Source organism: Ahaetulla prasina, chromosome 2, assembly GCF_028640845.1.
Source record: "Ahaetulla prasina isolate Xishuangbanna chromosome 2, ASM2864084v1, whole genome shotgun sequence".
In the NCBI taxonomy this organism is placed as follows: Eukaryota; Metazoa; Chordata; class Lepidosauria; order Squamata; family Colubridae; genus Ahaetulla; species Ahaetulla prasina.
Window position 1 is genome coordinate 230,821,492 of NC_080540.1, and position 24,445 is coordinate 230,845,936.

The 24,445-nt window shown below is 36.0% G+C and overlaps 1 protein-coding gene across 2 annotated transcripts; it reads right to left on the reverse strand.

The window, feature by feature from the left end:
• Positions 1-7,422: 7,422 nt before the first annotated feature.
• Positions 7,423-24,423, reverse strand: ABHD17B (abhydrolase domain containing 17B, depalmitoylase). Of its 2 annotated transcripts, none has more exons than XM_058168732.1 (4): positions 23,600-24,009; positions 16,007-16,481; positions 13,167-13,346; positions 7,423-11,031 (listed from the first exon to the last, which is right to left on the reverse strand). In XM_058168732.1, exons 1-4 carry the CDS (start codon positions 23,769-23,771, stop codon positions 10,812-10,814), a joined length of 1,047 nt encoding a protein of 348 aa, XP_058024715.1. In that variant the 5' UTR covers positions 23,772-24,009; the 3' UTR covers positions 7,423-10,811. The 2 variants fall into 2 exon arrangements, with proteins under 2 accessions (XP_058024715.1, XP_058024716.1); XM_058168733.1 differs by lacking the exon at positions 23,600-24,009 and adding an exon at positions 24,027-24,423 and having other exon boundaries at positions 7,425-11,031.
• Between the last annotated feature and the right edge of the window lie 22 nt (positions 24,424-24,445).

Consider the following 24,445-nt stretch of genomic DNA (forward strand, 5'->3'; position numbering starts at 1 on the left):
AATATATTTTTTCATTTATTTTCTGAGTTATGCCCTTATGAATTATTTAGTTTAATAAAGATCAACTGCACATATGTACTTATTGTGTAACAGCTCCATACCCTTTGCCAGTATTACATACTTAAGCCTCTTGAGGACTGGTCATAGAATAGCCTCATGTGAATGGAAGGCCCATGTTAGCTCAGTTCATGAGCCCCCAAGACATCCTTCTGTCTCCTGCTGCCTCAGATCATTGTTTGCCAGTGGTAGGGATAGAATTGGGATAGAAACTTTTCTAGTTTACAGTGTAGAATGTAAACAGCATGAGATGCTGTGCTAGGACTCCTTGATAAGCATTCTAAGGTAAAATCTCCATGCAGACTCTGAAAAATGTAAAACGCAGCCTTTAGCGTTAAACTACTAGTGCATGCCTACTTTCTGGAGGACAGAAATCAAATGACTTCTTGGAAACATGAAGTTGTATTCTTGACTTGATCAGAGTTGTTTTTACTGAAAACCGCCATAAACCAATTTACCTGAACTAACAATATTGTATATAAACACCATGAGTGGGTGAAGTTGGTGGATACCCATGCAGTACCTCAATAGCTAAAGTGAAGAAATAATATGGGTTCTCTTGTTAATTAAAGAGAATGTTAGCATATATGATCGAGGATGATTAAAAAACCCATTTATCCTTTGTCATTTGCTCAACATTTTCTTGTTTGCTCTTGATGATGTTCCACATTGACACTGAGCAGAAAAATTTAGCAATAACCAGCATATATTTTTCAAGAATCTATTTTCCTTTGAAAAGATATTCATAATTCTAAATAATGTTAATTATTTAGCCTAATTATGTTAAATTTAGACAAATAGATATATTGTTCTTCTTTAAATAAGCAGCAGTACAATAGAGGCATTTTTCCTTAACAGCATATAAAAAATGTCAGTTTCAGTTTGAATTGAGGTCATAATAAATGTTATAATAATAGACTTATAGATACAACAATATAAAGAGTTGTTCTTTAACAGAGAAATAGAAAATGCATTAACCTATCATATAGTGGATAGGAATGCTGAATTTCAGATAGCTGTGAGTTTTTAAAACATGTTCATATATTTCCACATTCAATGTATCATATAATATGTACCCTTAAATCATGTATGATTTGTATGTTAAATTAGAGCTATCAAAAGTTAGAGGGAGGCTGTAGAGATTCTCAGTCATCTAGGTCATGGTTGTCCCAAATAGGCTTTTTCAGGAGGCAACAGAGAGCTGAAGAAGCTTCTTGGATGAGAAGCATCTTTGGGATACATTAGAGGGAAATCTAGGCTCAGCAGATGGTTAAGTACAGTTCTGTTCTATGAGCAGTATTGTTCCTCTGAAAATATTTTTAAAGGTAAATAAGGTTACGTACATGAAGAAAAAAGAATACCCAGGGAAAGTCACAAGAATACAAACTGCTGTGAATCTTAGAAGCAGCCTGTGAGGCAAAATGACTATTTAAAAAAATAGCCTGAATTCTCAGTTATCAGAATCATATATATACTGGTAATTGTGAAAATCAGACTGCATGATTTAAATAGATTTAAATTTAAAGTACATTGTAGAACAAAGTATTTTAATCCTTACCTCCTTGATGACAGCATGTATATATGAAATAAGGAGAATGCAGGGAGCTGAGGCAGCCTTTTAGTTGTGTGTCTCTATATGGGTAGTCAACAATGGAGCAAATGATCCTCCTTGCTTTCAGAAAATAAATATCCAGGCTTGACACTGGTACAGGAAGAGCATTATCTCTCAGATTCTGCGTTCAGGATGTCATGCCAAGCTCTTATTTTTCTGACTTAGAAAAACAGGAATTGTCTCATGTGACACCCTGGTGTGAGCCAAATATTGTGATTTTTCAACCATTAGAATCACGAGCATTTCTACCTTTGTTAATTTTACTTTTCAAGATTAAGTGACTTAACAGCATAATTTAATGCACTTCTATTCATAGTCCCACTGAGTTACATAGAGCTTATTCACATTCAGCACTGATGAAGTTAACCTAGTTTAGATAATGAAATGTCTGAAAGAAAACCAAGCTCAGAGAGCATCAAGGACTCCCTCACTCATAGGTAGACCCATATGCAAAATCTAGTTTTCTGTATAAATATCTTTTCCCTTAATAATAGTGCAATTGCTGTTAGTGTGGTCAAGTAGTCACCCCATGTGGGGAAGAAAAGAGATAATGGACTTTCTCTTCTGATATAAAGCAGGGGTGTCAAACTGGCGGCCTGTGGCCTGAATGTATCACACACAGGCCATGTCCACCCCAGCTCCAAAAAAAAAATTGTGCTACGTCATATGACAGCAATGTGACACCACAAGTTTGTCACCCATGGAATAAAGCAACAGTATGCTTTAAAATAATCTAAAGCCAATGTTGCTTCCAGTATCAGAAAATTTACCATTGTAGCAGCTTTATCTAAATGAATGTTAAATAGTGTGACCAAAAAAACCCATATTCTGAATTATTGTAGTTTCATAAACTCTTGTCAAATAATTTATATTTTTATCTTCATCAAAGTTCTGTATAAGACATGGTACCACACTATGACATAACATCCAGTATCTTCTGTATTCGAGTTTATAGAACATGGTAAAACATGTTTTTTTTTCCCTTGAAATATTCTTTGGATAAAGAGCTATATGCTAAAGTCATTCTTTTGCATTGCTTGCTCATATATTGTAAGACACAGCAATAAAATGTATTTAAGTAGCAGGAATCTCAAAGAGGTTAATGAAATGGGGACACTTTTTGACCCTTTCAGTTGAAAATAAATATATAACCTATGTACTGTATTTATAATTCCACTAATCTATGGATATAGATTCTAGAAAAACATTTGAAACTATTTTTAAATTTCCAATTGAAACATGGCAGAATAATCATTGGAAAGGCAGCATATCCTGTGCTAACCAATGGCTAAAGGAACAAAAAGGCACAAATTGCATTTTAAATTAGTGCTTTTCATGAAAATAAAGCTCAGGTGAACCTGAACGATTGTACATAAATACCAACATGTACCTCCCTTACTTCTGGCCTTGCATTGCCTCCTACCGTATAGTGTCATGTCCCTTCAGTGGAGTTCAGTGTACTATTATGACTCAGTGTATTTGCCTAGTGGCTGGGTCCTGGTCTATTTTTTCTTGTTGCTTTCCCTCCTTTTTTTATATAATAAATGCTCATTTTGTAAGACTTTGGTTTGGGCTGTGCTTCACTGCAAAGGGACACCACAATTTATATGTTTTATCTTGTGTATGTTTTATGATTGTGAGGTACTTTGTGAGACAATATATCCTGTTCAGAAGTAGGGAAAATGCAGCAAATAAAATACGTTATCTGAAATACTTTTATGCATACCCACTATTAACCATTGCAACAATTTTTTTAAAGCTAAAGCTAAAACGTTTATTATTATTCAGAGTCCTTAAAGACCCTTTCCATACAATTAATATATTTAGCTACCTATATTATAGAAAATGGATTTTAGAATACGAAGTTTAGAAAGTACAAATGCTGCTAATGGTATATGTTCTTTAAAAAAAAAGCAGACGCCAACTGCAAAATAATCTGTATCTACAGATAGGACATTTAATCCTTCAACAAAGGTTGTAGTTTGGAACTAGAATCCTGTTTTTTTGTAGTACATAATATTGAACTTTAATAGGATCAGATAATATGGGAGAATGATTGCTTCCTTAAAATAGAGCCAGAAGACAGAGAGATACCCAGGCATGGAGTCTCAAGTTCCCCAGGAGGAAAATGATTGCTTCCTTAAAATAGTTATGTGGAAAATTCAGTGAAGTATTTCAATTAAAACACATAACTCTTTGTGACTAAACAAATTACATGGGCCAGTCTCAAATCAGGCATGTTTAATTCTTCTGTAATGTTCCTTGCCCTAAGTATAAAAATGAAAAACGATTGTTTGTGGCTGCTAGTATAGTTTAGCATATTTTCTATTAAAATTTCCTGTTGAGGTTTACTTGTGCCACTCACGAGATTTAGTAATAGTGCTGTTTTATATAGTCATTGTACCATTAGGTGCCCTTTATTCTGTTAGACACAACTGTCACTTAACTGAATGGACTACTGGAAACTCATGCATCATTCCTATTAGCAAATGTAGCACAAAAACAGGAAGTACAGTGATCTGTTACCAATCTGGCATTTCATCATACTCATTCTGAAATACTGCTGCTTCTGCAATCAACATAGACTGGAGTAAGAATCATCCATTTCAGTATATGTATTACACAGGGTGCTATTTAGCACTCCCATTCAGAATGCTTGTCATTCAAAAACTTGTTTGTGCAGAAACAGTTACATTACAACACATAACATTAATATATGTGAAGTTGCTGTTATCATATAAAGGCCACTAATGAGGCCAAGAAAAAGTATATATCTCTTTGAAAGGTAGGAAATTATTTTTTAAAAAATACCCATGAAAGTATTCCATTGGTTATTGTTATTAGCCAAAAATCCCTCAATAACCCTAGTCCAAACAATACAGAAAAATAATTTAGTAACAAGTAATACTTTGAGGAAAGAGCTGACATTTGTTTTTGTGAACAGTTGATATATGAGCACTTTTTGCCATTTGGCAGAATTCGGAAGCAAGTTTAAAAATTTTACATCCTCTTAAATAATTAGTGGGACTAACCAAGCACCCACATTCCAGTCTTTAAATCTTCTTTGGTTATAGAAATGGTAATTTTAGAATAGTACTCTTTGTAGAACTTGAGAACAATACATTTCTAAATTATATTATAATTTAATAATTAAGAGATATGTTTTAGTAGAGGAAAATGATAGCCGAGTAGTTTAGGCAACTGAAGATGCTATTTTGTGAAATACAGCTCCTTGAAAAAAATTAAACTTTGCTTTTTTAAAAACCATGAAAATATGACACTTCTGTTGAAATATAATGTAATTTAGAATATTCTAGAATGAATTATTTTAAATATCTAAGTGTAATTAACATCAGAGTTTAAGCTAGCTATTTTTATTTATCTTGTAAAGCAACTGATTAAATACTGGCAAATATCAACCAGCTAAGCAATACAGGTTTGTGTCAGTAGAGGGCATACATTCATTCTAAGAACTACCACTAAAATATTCTAATAAAGACTACTAAAATGTAAAAATCTCTTACTGTCTCAGATAGCAAAAGCCATGAACAAGACAAATTGTCTTTCCCTAAAAAGTGAAATGTTAAGAGAGGAATTCTAATCTTCATTATTTCAGAAATGCAATCTTATTTTAACATATGTCAGTTCCACCTGGCCACAGATGTCCATGCTTTGCAAAGAATTTCATTTTGTTAGTTTTGACTTGACACTTCTCCTTGAAGCAAAGCTGTGTTGTGGTCTACTGTCTCATTTCAGCTTGTTTCATCAAACTAGCTTTTGTGAAAAACATACTGCGGAGCAAAAGATTAAGATATTTTGTTTCTGTTGCACAAAAAGTGGATATGCTCTTTAAAGGTGCGTGCTAGTTCCCTCGCACATGCGTGCTAGTCGTTTCCGGCTCTAATGGTGGTGCTCATCTCCGTTTCTAAGATGAAGGGCCAGCGCTGTCCGAAGACTTCTCCGTGGTCATAACTAAACATGTTATGTTTAGTAACATGCGAAGGTGCATGGAGCACTGTTACCTTCCCACCAAAGTGGTTCCTATTTTTCTACTTGCATGTTTTTTACGTGCTTTCGAACTGCTAGGTTGGCAGAAGCTGGGACAAGTAACAGGAGCTCACTCCATTACGCAGCGCTAGGGATTCGAACTGCTGAACTGCCGACCTTCTGATCGACAAGCTCAGTGTCTTAGTCACTGAGCCACTGAGCAAAATGCTCTTTATTATACTCTTAAAAATAGTTTGAATAAAGAAAAACGGTGTGTTATGGCAAAAATTGTAATGATGAATTAGCTTAAATACTGATGACTTATCATAATATACCTTTTCAGGCATTAATTTAATTATGCTTTTCAATACTATTTGTTCAATTCAAACGTTAGTTCTGAAAAAGCAGTATGAAAAATTTAAATATGCCTATTATCAGCCTCTTGATAATTCACATATTTTCCATTCTACTGAGATGTACAGTATTTCCCCTTTAAAATTCCATTAAGACATTTTCTCTAATAATTGCATACTTGTATATAAAAAAAATATTCTGTACCGGATCTTTTTTTGCGATGAATTTCCATTTTTCTTCATTGTTAATGGGCCACTCTGCCTTTTGAACGTCTCTTTGCTAAATGAATATATAGTATTTATAGCATATAGAATGTATAGCATTTTCACAGACCCCTTGCTGATCATATACAATTCCATGCAAAAAGTTTAAGCAGTCCTCTTCAAGCTTATATTTTAAAGCTGCAAATAAATAGTATACTTATTTTGATTTGCAGAGAGAGATAATGTTTAAATTTGTACCATGTAAAGGTTGTGTTATCTTCTGCTGATTGGAAATTCATTGAAACATACAATGTTATTTGGGGTGCCTAAATTTTTGTATGCAAGTATAAATGTGAACCAGAATGGATGAATCCTCAACAAATATATTAAATTTTCTCTTAACAGAATCATCCATGGGATTAATTTAGAAACTAAACTGAAAGCCTTAATTAAATCACATTTTAATGGGTTTTTATGTTTCAGTTTGCACAATCTATTGCAATATTCAGTCCTCAAAGTTCGTCTCATACGTGCACTCTGATACTGAATATAAAACTCAGGTTTGGTAGCATGAAGTAGATTAATAATGAAGCTAGAGAAGAGTTGGAGTTCTGATTCTTCTACCAAGTATTTAACAGTGGAAAAAATATTTTACAATTACTACCAGATAGGCATAAAGATAATTTTGCTTAAAAGGAAATAATGCATACAGAGGATTCAGACTCTCCACCACCAAACTTTTGATGTAGCCTATAAAATATCACCAAACTGATTTTTAATGAAAGAAAGAAGCCCATTAAAGCCACATATTAAAGATATTTAATATGTGAGGATCATGTTAATAAATTTAAATTGGGTTTTTTCTCTAGCCCTAGCCTCAGTTCTGAAGTTTTGCACACTGGCAGCAGTCTGTAGATACATTTATTACTATATCAGTATAGTAGTTCCCAGAATTAGGTTCAATTTTACACTTCACAAAGAAAGGGCCCACTGATTTAAGTTTTTTTTTTAATTGCTAATAGTCAACCAGCCAACTTTAGCATACATTTGAGAAATTTAATTAGTCCTTCAACAATTTCAGTTGCATTGACTCCCCCCCAACCCCCCCAAAAAAGTTCCATAACGAGTATCTCATAAATTTAGAACAGACTATGTTCTAGCCATCTTCTGAAAGACGACCAAAATTACATGATGGTGAAAATTATAAAACAATACTGAAAACAGGATTCCATTACCATTTATAAAAAAAATTGAAACACTATAATCAAAAGCTAGGTTTTATTTGAGCTGTCTAAATGTACAATGATTAGCAGGATTTTTTAAAACAGAAATAATTCCAGAGTAAAGCTTAGGACCAGGCTTGACACTGAATTAATCTAATGTTAAACAAAAGGACAAACACAAGCAAACATAGTAAAGATTAACATTCAAGATTAACTTAATCTAAATAGTTTCCACTTACAAGACTTCTTTAAATTGTTTATTTTCTGGAATTATGTATATATCTGTCATTACCTTGTATCCACATTTCCAAATGTGGAGGCTCAACTACCCAAGAGTAATAGGGTCAGTTTGAGGTAGTGTGCAGTATTATATTAGACAATTACATCCATTTACTTGCAAACTATAGCATCCAATTGGGCCGCATATCAGTGATCATTATAGTTACCCAGCTTGACACAGCACAAAAGTGAATATATTTATTAGCGTAAAGTTTTTTAAAACCACCAATTTCATAATAAAGATGGCAAGACTTTTTTCACTAATGGCTTTTATCTCTGGGTTCTGCTGAAATTACCATAACTGAGTCAGTAATAATGAAGAACCAGAAACAAATTTGATCTGGAACTGTCAGTATTGCCTTAAATGCCTGCCAAACTCTTAAAATCTCTTGGGTGGATGGGGGGAAGCAATTTACCACCCTTTTCCTTTTCCTCTTCTAAAAATTATTGTAAAAAATATGTTTTAGGAATACAATTTTACTAACAATTTTACTATTAAGTAAAATTGAAATGTTATTTCTTAACAGTATGCTTGTGTCCTATTAGATGGAATCATATTTCTCCCACCCCATAAGAGCCAGTATGCATCAAAAGTACATAATTCAGATTACTTAAAAGTTATCACTGATTTGTTTTGGTAAGGTAAAACTTATCATGCTTATTTAATATGGATGGAATGGACGGTATAGTGTTATATCTTTTACATTAAGTTGCTACATCCAGAGGCAGTACTTATCGCTTTACTGCTAGTAAATAAATGCACAACTTTACCCATATACTTCTCCTATATGAATGCAGATGATTGAAAGACAAAGCAGCTGTAGTTGTAAATTACTGTTGATAATAGCCACTAGGGGAAAACTCATTGCCTAACAACCAAATCATACAGAGTGGCAAATTCTACATTCTTAGTAAATACAATCTGAAATGTAGGGCAATTTAATCATAATATAAATGAGCTTGCTACTGATACAAACACTCTATTGTAAAATGGCAAGTTGCTTGCACCAGCACACAACAGTAATTCATATATTCATCAATCCCAATCTACATCTTTGGCTGGTAGAAATCACTTTTGACCCTATTTATTCCACTGTTCTAAGAAAGGATATATGAAACAATATTGATATTAAATTGAACTTTACTAGAGCAACTTTTAATCTGAATTATTAAGGATTTTAGAGAAAAGATGTAATCTGAAAGTCAAAAAGAAATCTGAAACTCAAAAAGTTAAAATTACCAAAATGTAATCAATTTTCTCAGTATTTCATTCAAATCAAAACTATTTTTAGGATCAATGATCAAGCTCCAAGCATTGAGATTTTATTGATTTTGGAATGCACCCACTGAAGTCATTAAATTTATGGGACTAATAACTAAAACTGAATCCAATCGCTAGTGCATCACTCTAACTGGACAAGGTATGTATTTTTAAATATACTAATAAAAGATATCCTTTAAATTATACTGGTAAAACAGCATCTCAAGCAAAGAACTGGTTGCTATTTTTCTTGGATTCAGTCTCTGCGTGATCAAATTGCCATGGGATACAATTAGTTCATGAAGGTTGGCTTAGGCATATTAAACATATTAAAATGGTATGGATTGAATCATTACTTTTCCTAGATCTAACACTGTAACTGACAAACATTTGCTAGCTATTGTGACAACTCACAGTTTGCCTTATATATTTAATATATTAAGTCCTTCATTTATGAAATCAAAAAAGCAATTTAATTAGAAGCCACAATGGCTTGCTCAAAATGGCAGCATACACTTGTCAAATGTCTTCTATCCCCTAAAAAAGTGGATGCTATAAGTAGTAAAACCGCTGGCAACAAGAAATCGATCTAGATTTTAGGAATCACTAGAGTTTAGCAAGATGTTTTAGTCACATCAGAAATTGTGCTCTCTTACTGTTATTCACAGAGAAAGAACTAATCAGGAACAGTTTATGTTTTGCACAAACACTTCAGAATTGTAGAATTTTTCTTAAGAGTTAAACAATCCGAATCTAAGCATTTACAATACATCATACAATATTCTCAGACAATCACAAGAATAAGCAGAACAGGTTAACTACATAAGGCTTTAAAATTAGAAGCAAAGTGTGTATTTGAATATTATTTTGCTTACAAGTCAGGCTATATTTTTAATTTTATTCAAGCAAAAATGTATTCTAGGGAAAGGCAGCTTATTTTATGATGAGTTGTCAACATTTGTTTTACTATATAGGAGTACATTAGTAAACTTTTCATAATAATTGAAACAATTCTATATTGTAAAACATTCAAATCAAAGTGTCAACTAAGTCTGTAAGTTTGTCTATATAAAAAAATCAAATCAATATTAGATTTTTTGGAAGATTTTTACATGATTATTTTAAAATAGCTGTATATAAAGTTCCGTAGATTACTTGCCAATATCACGGAGATATTGGTTCTGTATTTTGTTGAGTTTCTATTGGCCTTGTTAATAGAGCAGTGCTTTGAAAACAGCATTTTTGGCCATTAATCAGTTAGGAAAAGAACAAAAACACTGAGAAGACGACAAGGTAATAAAATACTTATTTTGATTTGCTCCCTATAATAAGGCCTGTAAAATTCAAGTGGTTGTCTTCATTCTTTTTTATTCCTTCAAATGCAATGGCTATTTGTATTTTATAACGGCTTCAATTATACCTGTGCAACAGAACATGTCACAGTACATTTTGAGATGTTTTAAAAATATTGTATATAAACTTGTTTGGGATATGCTAAAGCATTTGGCAACATGTTTACAGCATCAGAGTTTACATAATTAAAATTGTACTTCCTTCTAAGATTGTTGTACATCTTAAAAAGATTTGCAAATTGACTTAAGTATATAAGAAAACTTGCACAAAATATATAAACTACACAGGTTTTGTTCCATCATCTATAATTCCAGTTAATACTGGCATTAAAACCTTCATTAATTATGTTTACAAATCATTTTACCTGTACATTTATGAAGGCAACTGACCTGATTTGAAAACAAAACCATCAGGTTTTATGTTGTGGCTATTAAGATCTGGAGTTCAGCAATGAAATTCAACAAGTAACTAAACAAAGCGGTTTACAAATTCACCAGTTCCTGTGATACAAACTGTTTTAATCTTTCAAGATACTGTACGTAAAGTTCCACATCATTGTGTCCTGCCCCTTCAAGCCACAATGGTTCCACAGGTCTTTGGCAACGTTCAAATAATGCTAGGCCATGTGAAAAGTCAATCACTTCATCTTCAGTCCCATGGATTATTAACACCGGAGAAGTTATTTTAGATATCTTGTCAATACTACAGAAACACAGAAGAAAAATAACACACATAGCAGAAAATTCCACAGATGTTTTACATGCATATATGGTTAAAACTAATATTTACTATGCTTTATTGACAGTGTGCCATTAGAGAGTTTATTTGGTGGAGATTTTCAAAACCAGGTCACACAAATTCATGCAGAAATTAAACTTTTGGACAAAAAATACAGGATTAGCATCCTGCCATATACCTTATATAGCAGAATTCTACTGTTAACTGAAAAACAGTAAGTGAGGGTTTTCTCTAACTTCTCCTTAGGTTCCCAACACCACCTCCATGTTTCAAAGAATAAGACAACATTTTGCAGCAATGCATTAATTATGTTGAAGACTTAATGAAGATGGAAGCACTGGAAAAAGTTGCTGGCCTGTTTCATGTAACCTATTTCTTTCTGCAAAAGGTAAAAACTTGAATATAGGTAGTCCTCAACATACAACCGTAACTGGAATCAGAATTTCTACTGCTAAGCAAGGCAGTTGTTAAGTGAGTCATACCCAATTTGACAACCTTTTTTGTCATGGTTGTTAAGCAAATGACTGTAATTGTTAAGTCAATCATGTGGTCATTAAGTGAATACACCTTCCCCCACTGGCTGATTGTCAGAAGTCAGCTGCAAAGATCCCAAATGGTGATCCCATGACCCTGGGATGCTGCAACCATCATAAATACCTACCAGTTTGCACCTGATCCTGTGACCATGGTGTCAACTTGCAAAACAACTCCATTCTTTCTCATGCTCACTCATGCTTCCTTTCTTGGTTGCCATTCACAAGGTGGGGAGGGGGGAAAAGAAGAAAGCTTAGGGATGTGGTGCCTCAGCTAGTCAAAACAACTACCAGCCGGCATGTGAACCAAGGCCATGTCAACAGGCACCTGTTGAAACATTGATTGGCCCATGTGATCTAAAAGACACAGGGGGGGGGGGTGGTGGGAATTTCTATTCTTTTAACTATCCCTGAGTGCGGAAACCCTTTCGAGCAGGGGTGTCCAAACTACGGCCCGCGGGCCAACTGCGGCCCGCGGGTCAGTTTTTATTGGCCCGCAGCAAATTCTGAAAGTATAATTGAATATGGCCCTTTTCGGCCGCCTCCCGGTACTTGCCCGGTGGTTCGCTGCGAGGCTCGTGGCTCCTCCCCATAGGCGGGGAATAATGAAGGGAGGGGGCGGAGGAGGCGGTGAGCGGGAAAGAGGCTGCTGGCCGTGCCTGACCCCAGCAGTTCTACCCTCGCCTTCCTCGGCCGCTTGGCGAGGCTCCTCGCGCCTCCACCCCTTGGGCAGGGAATAACGAAGGGAGGGGGCGGAGGAGGCGGTGGCGAGCGGGAAAGAAGCTGCTGGCCGTGCCCGACCCCAGCAGTTCTACCCTCGCCTTCCTCAGGCCGCCTGGCGAGGCTCCTCGCGCCTCCACCCCTTGGGCAGGGAATAATGAAGGGAGTTTCAAGTTCATACCAAATACAAAACAAAAGCCAAGATCAGGGGTGTCCAAACTTGGTCTCTTTAAGACTTGTGGACTTCAATTCCCAGAGTTCCTCAGCCACACCCCAAAATAAGCCACGCCCACAGAACTGGTACGAAAAAAATTAGCCCCCCCCCCCGTTCAATGGTGTGGCCCGTGCCTTTGCTTATTTTTCTGTATTTGGCCCTCACCAAAAAAACTTTGGACACCCCTGCTTTAGAGCTAACTTCACCTTTCTAAATGCCGATACAATGTGCACAATAAAGGTCTTCTTGAACCTGAGCAAACTGTCAGTCTTGACTGCCTTGAGTCCATTACTCAGAACAATATCACATGGGGGAATGATGCGACAGTTGTTAAGTGTGAGGACTAGTTGTAATCACTTATATCTGTGTCATTGTAACGTCAAACAATCACTAAATAAATGACCCTAAGTCAAGGACTACCTGTATGCAGATGGGCAGGCTTTATTGCAACCCACAGATTTTGTTTAATGTTTTAACTGTCTGATATATAGCAGCATGAAAGAAAAAAAATCCAATTACCCAAAACAAGTTTCTCATTTAATGATTTTTCTTTTGACATTCAAGCAAAAGAATATATGGATGAAATAACTAATTTCTAATTGCATTTTAAAAACAAGCATAGTAAAACTTACTTTGGGAATGCATCAAAGCAGTATGTTTTCTTTATATCAGGAAAAGCTACTCGCATTCCTGAGGTCAGAGGAGAATGTAGAATTACAGCAGCACTTTCATAACGAGCAGCAAGATCCACAGATGGCACAGTTCCTATGCTCTGGCCATATATAATCACATTTTCAGGGCGAATTCCGTATCTGAAAAAGTAGTGTTTTATGTAATTTCAAAGTGAAGAAATATGCTATCAATAAATATACAAGTGCACATAAAATAGTAAAATTATGTATCTTACAGAATGTAAAAAAATAAATCATTTTATCCCTTTCATAAAGGATAAAAAAGTTTCATAAATTCAAAAAATTATACCGGTACTCAGGGAAATACTTTTAAGTGAATGTACCAAGAATATTATACTTTTAAGACTAAAAAATAGTTATTACTATGTTTTTTAAGTAATGTCTAAAGACAAGTTTATAAAAATGGAATTCAACATTTGACAGATATTTGTCATCTCAGATGGCTGTTCCACGTCTATATTGCTTTCTGAAACACATAGCGCATAGTTTATTAATCCAATTACATTTTTCTAAACTGGTTTTACATACACAGACAGAATCACGCCTCATTCTTTCTGGTGAGAGGAATGTATGATGCTCCTTTTTTTTGCTGAATGACAACTTCCGTTTTATGTCAGCTAGAATGCCAGGCAGGAAGCCAAACAAGCAATGAGGCAAGCAATACATCAATATTTAGAGCAGTGTTTTCCGAAGTTGGTAACTTTTACGTGTGTGGAGCAACTACTAGAATTCTCATCAGCTGTCATCTGCCTGAGTAATTCTGTGATATGAAGTTTACACACCTGGAAATTTCAGTTTAATTCAGGCACACTGATTTACAGCATCAGCAGCCCCCCACCCCTATCTTAGAACATCTACAAAAAGTATACTAGTAATTGCACAATTTCTAATTAAGAAATAACAGGAAGTATTCCGATCAAGGAACTACTCAAAAATATAAAAGGTACTAGAAATCATACAGTTCTCAACTTCAATGTCACCTGACTAAAAGGCCATTTAAATGGATTTGCTGTTAGTAACATCTACTGCTTTAAAAACAAATAAGCATACAAGGTATGGTCAAACTTTAAAGCTATTTAAATTATTATTTATCCCTACTCCACCATAAAATCATAACAAACACTGACCTACTAATTTATAAGTATTTAGGCAAGGATCTGGTTTATCTTGTTTCAAACTAGAGGTTCCAATAATTACTCAAGGCTCAAGACTTATATAGAATCCTGTACACAGTCAATAAAATTGAGGGGGTTATTTAGTTAACATATGCAAGTTTTTAAGAACAAATAAACAAATCCCTCTTTCTATATGCATTTCCAAGTAATTAAAACATAAAAACATAAAGAGTGACTGCCTTACAATGCAAAAATATTTTTGAAAAACATAGGAATAAAGAAGACAGAAATGTGCTGGAAACATCAGTTAGCCTCAATTAGATTACATATTTTTTTAAAGGCTAAGAAATTAGTTTGTAAAAAAAACCATCATGCCTAGTAACAACAATAAAAGGTAACCCACTACTAACTGGAGCAAACAGTAACTGCTCTCGATAAACAGAAGCATGACAACAGCTTGTTCACAAATATTCTTCCTCTCCACCTACAACAAGAATGAAAAATACAGTGCAACCATCCACTAAGATATTGCTGAAACTGCATGTGTGGTTTAACCAGAAATATTCAAGTAAGTAGTACACACACTGAGTTAAAAACAGCAACAGCTGCTGTTTCTACTATAATCAGTGAGGAAAGGATGGCACAGGTGCTGTTGGGAAGGATGTAGGAAAGTAAAGGAATTTGGAATGTATCTTTTCAAAATAAAAATGAACAGAGCAAAAAGATAGGAAGTCTTAGCTCTCTGTGAGATACCCAGATTTTTTTTTAAGTGTCAAAAAAAATCCTTAAATATGCATATCAGATGGCTGCATAAAACTTTCATTTTTAATATTCAAGCCACAGAAGAGGCACAATAGGTAGGTTAATACTAAGTCATTATTTTAAACTATTGCTCTAGTTTACATATAACAAGCAGCCATTAACATGGTGTACAAATCAAAATGGATTTCTGTAATACAGTGCTAAATATAAATAAACTACATGATGGCTTAGAATGATGGGAACTTAAACAATGATGCTTTAATATAAGAAAGCATTCAATGTAGAATCCTTACCACACTAAGTCAGCTTGATTCCAATAATCTATTTTCTAAGATATGAATTAATCTGAAGTACTGATTCAATGTAGCACCTCTCATTTGATTTTCCTTGTCAATGGAAAATAAATCAATAATATTAATATTTTACTAACCTACACTTTATACTTTATTGATCTGAACTCCGTCACAATGTAAACAAAAGCATTATTTCTCATGAATTAATAACATGTCCCTTACTTTACTTAGTGAATTAAAACAAAGACAATATAAACAGATTTTTAATGTAAAATCTCTCAAAGAGCTGGGCAAACCAGGGCAAGTAGAGTCCAATTTCCTCACATCTTATTTCTTACAAGTCTCTAATAAAGCTTCCCTCATGATTGAAAAAATCTGAATAATACTGGCAGGGAAAAAATATGAGCACAGTTACAGTCACTGTAGCATACAGCCACTAACTCTACCTTTTCCCTCAGTCCCCATACCACAATTGGTCCATTCTGCAGATTTTTCTCAATGCTCAGATAAACATCTTCAGGGTGGCTTCTGCATTATGCACACAGTCAAATTCACTATGAGAATAAACAAAAATTCTACTAACTTTGTGAAATAATGTAATTCTATTTACCTTGTTCTAAGAGCTACCCAAGCAGCATCGATGTCAGCATACAAATTCTTCTCTGTTGGTTTTCCAGAACTTGCTCCATATCCAGAATAATCATATGAAAATATGTTGCAATTAATCCGTGAACCAAGTCCTATGTAAAAGCTGCTCATCTGGCCTAAATCAACAGCATTCCCATGCGAGAAAAGTAAAGTATACTTGGCGCTAGGGGAACAACGCACAAACATACAGGCAATCCTGTTACCTTTGCTGGTTCTAGTCATGAAACATTCAATAGCATCTTTTTCTCTAGAAGAGTATTGCCAGTCTGCTCGATCAGAAAGATGTAGAGTCCAACGACTCCCACTTTCATCACACATGAGTGTATAGGTGGGGTCTGGGGGCAAAAATGCCAGTTTGGAAGCTATTTTTCCTGGACATGGTGGGCAACAGAATAGGCAGCAGAGTTCACTAAATGAAAGATTGTTCATCCTCCAATCTGAAATAAGAGGAAAAGGATGTTACCTTCTAGTAGGAAAATAATAATCATAATCATAATAATTTCAAACACTAATATATCAGGAATTTTAGAAAAGTTAAAAAGGAGTGGATCAAATTTGTTACACATTTTCAGTAAAACATTGAACTTTTACATAAAATACCAATATTATATAAGTAATTATTGCTAAAACAGCTATCATAGGGCTTTCAAGTCAAAATTTTGATTAAGAAGGAATCAGAGTTCCAAGAAAAAAACTTTATTAATGGTAAACTCATTACCTTTTGTTTCTGAAGTGGAACATTATATAATACAATTAGGAATGTTATTCAGCTTTCCACTTAAGCTCAGTTATAGATCAACACAACACTATTTAGTAACCACTTTTAAGTTGCAACCAACTTAGATATGACAAAGCAATGATTAATGCAGCAGATGTGACATTCATAATAAACTGAAATTTTGAGTGTATTTTTTTTCATAAACAGCCAATATATTGCAAAGCTTACAAAAAGATTTACAAAATATAACAATATAATAATAAAATAATAATAAAGCAACTCTGGTAAAAGGCACCTTATGCACAGAATAGTCCACAAGCTGAAACACAGTTTTGAAGAGGCCTTTTGACTTAGGAGAAGAAATAGTTTTCATTTGCCTCAATGAGACTAATGATTTTGTTTTTAACTCCTTTAAAGTCTTTATGTTGTTAATTCTTTAATAAGTTCAAACAGGGGAAATGACTTATTTCAAAATAACACTTGACAAAAGGATTCTAGTGAAGATTTAGGCATATAACTGCTACTAGCAAAACAATTCTTCTAATGCCACTACAAATTAGTACGCCCATTTAAAAAATTTGAAAGATAAAAAGGATATATACAGGTATTCATTTGTTAATGACCATTTATTCAGCTACTGGTCTAAGTTACAGAAACCTGAGCACAGAGACTTATGGCTAGTCCTCAAAGTTGCAGCCATTGCAGTGTTCCTGTGGTGGGCAACATGCTTGCAATTTGGGTCACATTGTGCTTAAAGCTGCACAATTTTCTTAAGAACTACAACTGGAACTGCTGTCATAGGTTGTTGTGTTACATGATTTTCAACTTTACAACCATGTTGTTTAGTTCATTATCCCATTTATGGTCATTAATAGAGGACTGTTTTTTATTTGTTTGTTTGTTTGTTTGAATTTATATGGCCACCCACTCTCTTTCTCTGTGACTCAGAGTGGCTTATAAAAATAGAATCCAATATAAATACAGTAAAAACAATACCCCCCCACACCCTGGCAACAACAATCAATCATATAAGTCACTTGATGGGATCCATCCCACTCTGAGTTCGCCAGACGCATTGGCAAAACCAGGGGTTCAGGGCCTTGCAAAAGTTTCAAAATGGAAGCCAATCTAATCTCCTCAGGGATTGTGTCCCAAAGGGAGGAAACCACCATGGGGAAGGCCCTTCTTCTGGATTCCATCGGATGTACCTCCTTAGGAGAGGGGACCAGCAACATTCCCTTCTTCCCCCCTCTCTCTGAAAATATCGTCTTTCAGATAGCCTGGTCCCAAACCATGTAGGGCTTTAAAAGTGACAATCGGCACATTAAGCCGCAGTGGCACAGTGGTTAGAATGCAGAATTGCAGGCTACTTCTGCTGATTACCGGTTGCCAGCAGTTTGGCAGTTCAAATCTCACCAGGCACAAGGCTGAATCAGCCTTCCATCCTTCCGAGGTTGGTAAAATGAGGACCCAGATTGTTGGGGGCAATATGCTGACTATAAACCGCTTAAAGAGGGCTGTAAAGCACTGTGAAGCGGTATATAAGTCTAAGTGCTAGTGCTAATGAATTGTATCCAAAAGCAAGTCAACAGCCAATAAAGCTCCTGAAGGAGAGCTGACACATACGCACATCTGGGCCTGCACAAAACCATGCAGGCTGTCTCATTTTGAACCAATTGGACCTTCCAGATACTTTTCAAGGTCAGCCCCATGTAGAATGTGCTGTAATAGTCAAGATGGGTAATGACTAAGGCATAAGTGACTGCAAGCCCACTGCATGTGTGTAGACAAAAAGCCATAGTGGGCAGGAAAAAGAACTTGGGTTCTTGTCTAATATTGATTACCTAATGATGACCTTGATTGAGCCACCAAGAGTTTTTAAGCTGCTACCTCCACCTAAGGAAATGCTGTTTGACTAAGTAATACAAATGTTGCTGAGATACTAGGTGAAAAAGAATATGCCAAAATCTAGAAGCCAAGAATTTTATATAATTCCAACAGCACACTTCTATTTGTTTACTTTTTACTAGTACATCATGCAAACATTTTAAACAAACTAAATTGTAACTTTAAATCACAATATTAATTATAGTTACCATGGTTGAACCATACTTTTTAATATCTAATTTTCCTGAATCCATGCAGCAATCATGAGACATCAGCAAAAGGAGCAGTCACAGACAGGAACCATTAGGGTTGCTATGCCAAATCCAAACACTTTTGTCTGTTTTATATCTGAATAGTGACTATTTATTGTTTTCAAAACGTCTGGCTTCACACATAACTTTGGGGACCAGAGTGGATTCTTCTTTGTTTTGTTTGGCATTTAATTGGCTTTAGTTTGATTCTGCTCCAACTATGGGATTGTAACTTCTGTTGTATTTTTATTGTTGTTCTTGTAGTAAAGTTTAAAAACCTTATTAAAAGCATTGGGATCTTAAAATACATCACTGCATTGAACACCCTATTCTAACCAGAACACATTGTACCAAGAATGCTATGATCTTCCTTAATAATAAAGCTTTTGATTAAGTATATACACATACTGTGCATTTATTCCCCCCCTTGAAAAACAAGAACCTCAGGAATTAAACGATAACCGAAACGTCTGCAGTTCTTTTATCTAGTTTCTTTAAAAAAGTAAATTGGATGCAAAATAAATTGGATGCACTATTTCTCAGAAGTCAAAGGACATTTTATTACAGAACTAGCAATGGTACTACACAGTAGCAAATGTCACACAAATATATCACAAGACTCCAAAACAAATTTACAGACAAAGGAGAAATTTAGATAGAAACAGGCGCTTTCATTTTTGGAAAAGGAATTCATTTAGTTTTAGAAAAATGAATTTTAACTAACACAATTCAAGTTATGTTTTACTGAAAAATGGCAAAAATGATACTTTCTAAATGTATGTTATGTTCCATAACTATTTTGAACAATAAAACCCATGGAACTTGCTGCTTGGTACAGTTGTATTCTAGCAGTTCTTGCTCTACTAGATTGCTAAATAACTTAGATATTAAATCTGTTTTTCTTTATTGAGCTACTTACAAATTTAACACATATGCAATATGCTGTATTAAATATGAGCTGGTGTAACACCTTTGCATAACAAGCAATCTGATAGCAGTACCCATGATGCTAATACTACTTCCTTTAGAAGTGTGACTAAGAAGATATATTAAAGCAAGCTATACTGTGGCACATTTTCACTATGCAGTTAGCTCAGCAATGTGCATGCTTAAAAATAGACGCTAATATTTTCAATATAGAATTCAGAGACATTTCTGTACTACCAATTAAGTGAAAAAAGACTACTTCATTAAATATATCTTTTCTCACAGCCCCATCCATATATGAGTGACTTCCACTTGAATGTTTGATAGAACCTGAGCAAATAGTAAATGGAAAGATTATAGATCAGTCTTGCAACCCAATGAATTCTCAAAAATCACACTTTTTAGTTCAACAGAATTTATTCCAATGTGTGCATAAGATGATAGCAGATGGATCTTTCATGATTTTAGGTGCATTCAAAAAAATAATAATGAGAACTCATTCTAGATTTTTCAACCTTCAAACCAGCAGATAACGTTCTCTGATATTCCAGCCACAATAATGAAAGACTAGTTGTTGCTTTTAAATTACAAAACATTTGCTTAAATTTTATTCCTCAGCTTCTAAACAGGCCTATGTCATGAATGAGAGAGAATGAGAAATGCGTATGCATGAAGGCCCTGACCTTACTGTGACATATTACACCCTGATAATCCCAACCTTTTCCCTTAGTTATGTGATATGGCTTCAGCCTATGAATGAAACAATCAAGTCATCACAAAGGCTATCAATATAAAAGTAGTGCAAAACAAAAAGTACAGGTAGTCCTCAACCTATGACCACAATTGAGCCCAAAATTTCCATTGCCAAGCAACAAGGCATTTAATTGAGTTTTGCTCCATTTTATCACCTTTTTGCCTCAGTTATATGAATCACTGCAGTTGTTAAGTGATCATTATGGTCATTAGTGAATCTGGCTTGTTGAAAGCCAGCTGGAAAGGTTACAAAGGGTGACAACATTACCTCAGGACAGTGCAACTGTCATAAATACATGCCAGTTGCCAACCACCCAAATTTTGACCAGGGAGATGCTGCAATGGTCATAAGTGGGAAAATCAGTCATAAATAATTTTTTCAGTGCTATTGTAACCTTGAATGAGGACTATATGTATCCCTAATTTTAACACCAATATTTTACCAATCTTTCAACAAAACACAGGAAATACCTTTATTTTATTTGCAAAGAATGAGGGTACTGCATAGCCACACAATTCCATTTTAACAATATTCTGAAACAGAAGCAGTATATATCTTTATCTTCAAGTGCAGCAGCTCCACTATTCCTCACTGCAATGTCCATTGCAATAATGAAGGATGCTGAGTTGCACTTTTGTGGCTTATTTGCCAGTTTGCCTATACTTAATACTTTTTCATATTCCCAGTCGAAAATAGGTCTGTCTGGTGGCAATCAACTCGTTAGCTTATTCTACAATATCTAACTAGTCATAGCATTTTATAAATGGGTATTTTCCCTCTATTTTCCCAATATAGGAAGAAATAGGGTGCCTTTTTCCATTTATTAATTTTGAAACCCAAGGAAGAACTAATGCCAGTAAAGTTAACTGGCACTTCTCTTCTGGTAGTATCTTTCAAATTCAGAAATACACTATTCTATTTAGCTTGTGAAACATATTTTTAATTAAAACTATATAATGAGTATGTCACATATAATGAACGCTTCTGCACACTGAACATTTATTACACTTATATGTCTGCCAAACTGGAAAGACTCAAAGTAGATTACATTAAAAACTCAATGAAAACAACCAGAATGCAAAAGGTATTTAAAAAATTAAATGACTCCATTGGGAAATACATAAAAAAAATTTCAATCACCATAAAAGCATCATAAGCACTTCATCCTATGGGCCTGCTCAAAGTCACTTTTTTGCGCCTTTTAATGTAGAGCCAGCTTTGTGCCTAATATTTAGGAGGAGCAACAACAGAGAAGGTACACAACTGGATCCCACAAGATGTCATTGTTTTACTGAAAGGATCTGAACCCTGCCTACTTGGTCAGAACCTACTGGATGGGAAAGGGTATTTAGAGAAAAGCAATTTCATAGATAGCCAGACCCAGATAACACTGTGTAGTCACGGGTAGATAATTAATTTTCCCAAGGAGCCACATAAGAAACTGGGACTGTTGTGGAAGGCTGTGAAGGTGTATAGACATGCATGCACAGACAAACATGAATTGAAGAAAAAAAAAAGCAGTTGCCTTCAAAATAAAAGCAATGCAGTTGTTTTGTGAGCATGGCATACAGTTATTTTACATTTGATTTCTAATTTCCAATTAACCTCACATGGGCTGGATAGGGACAGCCAAAAGATTGGCCCAAGGCCGTAAAATGCCCTGGTCGGTTATAGATAATACTTTGAATTGTACATGCATTTCTTAGTTAAGCCTCAGGGAACTCTCATGAAACTAGGTTTAGTCAGGACCACATTTTTTGTTTTTGAAAACCTTATTTGTGGAAAAGAAATTTTTTTTTGTCACAGTATGTTGTGGAAAAGAAATATCTTGATATTGTATTTTTCATTTTTTTTCCTCACAAATATCTTTCTACAAACAATGTACCAGAACCTGGGCATGTTGAAAATCCTTTAATAAAGGATTAAAAGCTAGCATAAAGCTAGCATAGCTAACTTGAATAGTTTGCACTATTTCCTCTTAGCCATTCTTCCTTAGAATGCAATGAACACGTCATCAATATGGAATGTTAGGGTCATGGCATACAGATTAACAAGAATATGCATTTAAAATAAACTAGAGGTAAAATATGTATTTGTTCCAAGTTTGGAGTTGGTAATGTACACATCTTTTATTTGAGCAAGGATAGTTTTAGGCATGCTATGCAATATATTTAAAAGGATGCGTGTTTGGATGATTATATGCTATCAAACACATGGGATAAGCTATCAGAAGACATAAGAAGCTAGACTACATTATTACCCTGACAAAATGTGAATCTACATAGAGGCTAGATTTGCTTGAATTTTTAACCAATGGATCCCTCCCCCCAAAAAAATGTAATCAGTAGAATAACTCTTTAAGAGTTTCAACTAAACCCTTTAATTAAACATGTAAAAGAAATACATGACAGCACTGTTAAAAAGAGAAACACACTCTACTCATTCATAACAACAGAAACCCCATCTTGTAATGTATGTTAGTCATTCCAAACTGGTCTCTTTGCACCTTCAAAAGGGCTAAGGGTTAGGAAATCTTTAGGATCTCAATAAGAATCAGAAACCCACTTGTTTTATATTCGTTTTAGCCAAGAGTATAAGCCTCCAACAAAAGTCTTTAAAAGAACACAGTACAGTATAATGTTCCAAAGAAATTCTCATCCAAAAAGACGTCTTCAGATCTTACGAAAATCCAAACAGGGTCGCAGGAGTGGGGCGAGGCTCGTGGGAAGAAAAGCTTTGTTCAGAAACACAGCCAGCACTACTTGGCGCTTTTCTATCCCCTAGAACAGTATGCCTTTCATCCCCTCTCTCTCTCCCAAAGCTGCCTCGCATACAAAAGAAGGACGAGCACAGCGCAGGTCATTCTCTCCCAGAGCCCCCTCCCCTCCCCGAGCGCACCCCCCCCATTGAACAACCCCAGAGCTCGCCTCGATTTCTCGACCTCCTCAACACGACCAGACGAGCAACCTTCACCCCCCCCCACTCCGCCCCGTTATATTAGGCCGTGGCGCTGCTCACACCGGGAGACGAGACGAAGCTCTTTCCACGGCACCCCGAAACTTCGCGGGCAGCCGAAGACGAAATCAAGGACTCCAGTCCTGACACCGCAATGGAAAGCCGGCGTATTGCAGAGGGGAGAAAGAGATGAAGCACCGGGGGGGGGGGAGATGGAGGGCAATTGCGCGCGCATATGGAGGAGGGCGCCACCCACTCCACGCGGGACCGGCAGAGCGGCTCCGGTTCCCAAAGCTCTCCTGGCGTCCTCGTCCTGATCCTCCCGAAAGCCTGAGGGACCGCAGTCGGCCTTAATTATACCTTAGACAAGCAACCCTCTCCCACCTCTTACTTTGCCCATGACTGCTGGAGGGACACCAAGGCCACTATCTTCGACCGGCCTCCCTCTCCCCATTCCTTAAACCGAGGAGGCGACAAAGAGGGGGCTCACCTCCGGACTCGCGTCCGCAGAGACCACACGGCCCCGTCCAACTGCCTAGCAGAGCGGCGGGCGCGCTTCGGCGCTCGCTCTCGGCTCGCACACAACGCTCGGCCCGTTCCGGCCCAGGCTCTTGAAGCAGCGCCGTTCGAAAGCCGAAGGATTCAGTTAAGCCCAGCAACCGCCGAGGCTCCAACGCCGGGCGACGGCCTAAAGCGCCGGGTCGAGTTCCTCCCTTCCTCTCCTCAGCGGCGCCCAACCTCAGGGAAAAAAAACAACAGCAACCGAAGCTAGAACGGGGCAGAAGCTCCAATGCGCGTTCCGTGGGAGAAAAAAAAACCCAGCCCGCCTCACGGGGAACTAAACCGAAAACAGGCGAGAAGGAGAAGCTGAGGTAAAGACCCCTGCCAAGCGAGGCGAGGGGCGGGACT